Source organism: Ceratosolen solmsi, unplaced genomic scaffold, assembly GCF_000503995.2.
Source record: "Ceratosolen solmsi marchali unplaced genomic scaffold, CerSol_1.0 scaffold3, whole genome shotgun sequence".
In the NCBI taxonomy this organism is placed as follows: domain Eukaryota; kingdom Metazoa; phylum Arthropoda; class Insecta; order Hymenoptera; family Agaonidae; genus Ceratosolen; species Ceratosolen solmsi.
This window is the reverse complement of record NW_011948428.1, coordinates 2,417,716-2,420,084: the sequence shown is the minus strand read 5'-3', so window position 1 is coordinate 2,420,084 and position 2,369 is coordinate 2,417,716. Positions and strand designations below refer to the sequence as shown.

At 52.8% G+C, this 2,369-nt stretch overlaps 1 protein-coding gene across 2 annotated transcripts in view; it reads right to left on the bottom strand.

The window, feature by feature from the left end:
* The window catches only part of LOC105363603 (transcription cofactor vestigial-like protein 4), a 22,103-nt gene that overhangs the window by 6,854 nt on the left and 12,880 nt on the right, over positions 1 to 2,369 (bottom strand). Inside the window, exon 1 of one of the 2 annotated variants that reach the window (XM_011501341.1) lies at positions 1,904 to 2,062. The exons of the other annotated variant lie outside the window; for it this stretch is intronic. Within the exon in view, the coding sequence (XP_011499643.1) occupies positions 1,904 to 2,030 (127 nt within the window). The 5' untranslated portion in view covers positions 2,031 to 2,062. Of the gene's footprint in view, positions 1 to 1,903; positions 2,063 to 2,369 lie in introns of those variants that run through there. 2 annotated transcript variants of the gene reach the window in all.

Here is a 2,369-nt window from a genome sequence, read left to right as displayed (position 1 = left end):
CACGCTCATTTTCACGTAGAAAAAAGTCCAAAATCGCGTGAAACGAGCAAGAGCGAGTGAGAATAATCGGCCGGCGATATACGTTGCGCTCAAGTTGGGAAAGATGGAGGAGCGCGGCGCATTTTCCGGAATTCTCCGTCCACTCTCGACATTTGGCGCTAGCTGACCTCGGTGAAAATGGCCACGGCTCCTTACGGCGAATTAGAATGTTATGAGATGGAGGGGGTGGGGGTGGGGGAAGATAAAAATCGTCCCGACGCACCATGTCATTCGACGAATTCGACATGTCGTCAAACATTACGTTGGCGGTTTGCGCGAGAACCGTCAAGTGCACACAGGATATCTCGGTTACTCGAATAAAAGAGATCGAGCTTTAAATAAATGGAAAAAAAAAAAAAAAAAAAAAAAAAACAATCGAAGATCTTGTATTGTTAAAGACATTTGTCGTAGAGTTCCTTTTTGACTCGTAGCTTGAAATGTTTGAAGTAAATTGAAAATTTAAGACTGAGTCGCGAAAAAGTAATTAACGCCGACTTTATGTATGCCCGATGTACATGTCCACCGAAAACTATATATTTTCTTTTTGCAATAGTAATAATTTAACGATCACATTCACAATAAAGCTCTTATATGCGCAGCGGCAAATCCTATAAAAAATTTAATGCTTCAACAATATTGTGGATTATGATTTTTGTTTTATAAAGTAATAATGACTTAACCGGGAGAATGGACACTTTACTCTGAAATAAAACCAACGGCACACTACGAATTACTTATGAAATATCATAATCGATCTTATTGCCAGCGCTTCTAGATCGCAAACATGTTCCGGAGGAACATCCCGATCGATTATGAAAAATGAGAAAAATGTCGATTTGGAAGTTAATCGGTAGAGTGGCGCCTGCACTTGGTAAAATTATTATCGATTAAACGAGTCAATGAGGGATAATGAAGACGACGACGACGACGACGACGACGACGACGACGACGACGACGACGACGACGACGACGACGACGACGACGACGACGACGACGACGACGACGACGACGACGACGACGACGACGACGACGACGACGACGACGACGACGACGACGACGACGACGACGACGACGACGACGACGACGACGACGACGACGACGACGACGACGACGACGACGACGACGACGACGACGACGACGACGACGACGACGACGACGACGACGACGACGACGACGACGACGACGACGACGACGACGACGACGACGACGACGACGACGACGACGACGACGACGACGACGACGACGACGACGACGACGACGACGACGACGACGACGACGACGACGACGACGACGACGACGACGACGACGACGACGACGACGACGACGACGACGACGACGACGACGACGACGACGACGACGACGACGACGACGACGACGACGACGACGACGACGACGACGACGACGACGACGACGACGACGACGACGACGACGACGACGACGACGACGACGACGACGACGACGACGACGACGACGACGACGACGATGAGGTCGAGTATAGGCAAGCGCAAGGACTATTGTGCCCATGCGATCAATGATCGACCATCATTAATCGAGACTTTCGACTCCGTGGCGGCGCCTCGAGAATTCGCGTCCGCGGGAGCGAGCGATTCCGAATTAACGATGAAGATGAAATCGCCGATCGTGTAATGCCTGATTCGCTATTACGGATGCGCGGATGCCAGAGGGATGATAGTATAGTCGTCTGGTGGTACGAGGAGGTATACGGTGGATGACCGGGATGGAGGAGTAGGTAGCCGCTATTGGGGGGACGAGGAATTGCCCTTGGCAAGGGTGAGCGCGCACGTGGGAGTCGCGGTATTCGGTCGGAGGAAGATCGCCGGGAGCGACGATGCTGGTGACGTACCTCTGTTCCTCGCGCCTCTAAGGGCGGCCTCGAAGTCGAGCCAGGGCTGCCAGAGGCAGGCCCGCCTCGAGACCTCCATCCTCGCGGAGGACTCTCCACCGGGGTGCCGTCGAGTCGCGAGCAGCATCGCTGGTTATCCGAGAGCGCCTCGCCACGACTGCCGCCCGGGAGGAGAGTTCATTCATTCATCGGCCGTTCCTCTCTCGATACGATCCGCGCGCTGCCCCCTCCCAACCCACCATCCATTCTCAACGCGTCCACTCTCTCCCTCCCTCCCTCCCTCCCGCCCCGCCGCAACGCTCGCCCCTCGTCGCGCCATTCCACTCTTCGTCCATACTTTTCGCTTCCCATGCCATGCCTTTCTTCATCCTCGTCATCATCATCATCCTCTTCCTCTACTTTTTCTTCCTCTTTCTTACTTCGTCTCTCTATCTCTCTCTCTCTCTCTCTTCTCTCTATCTCTCTA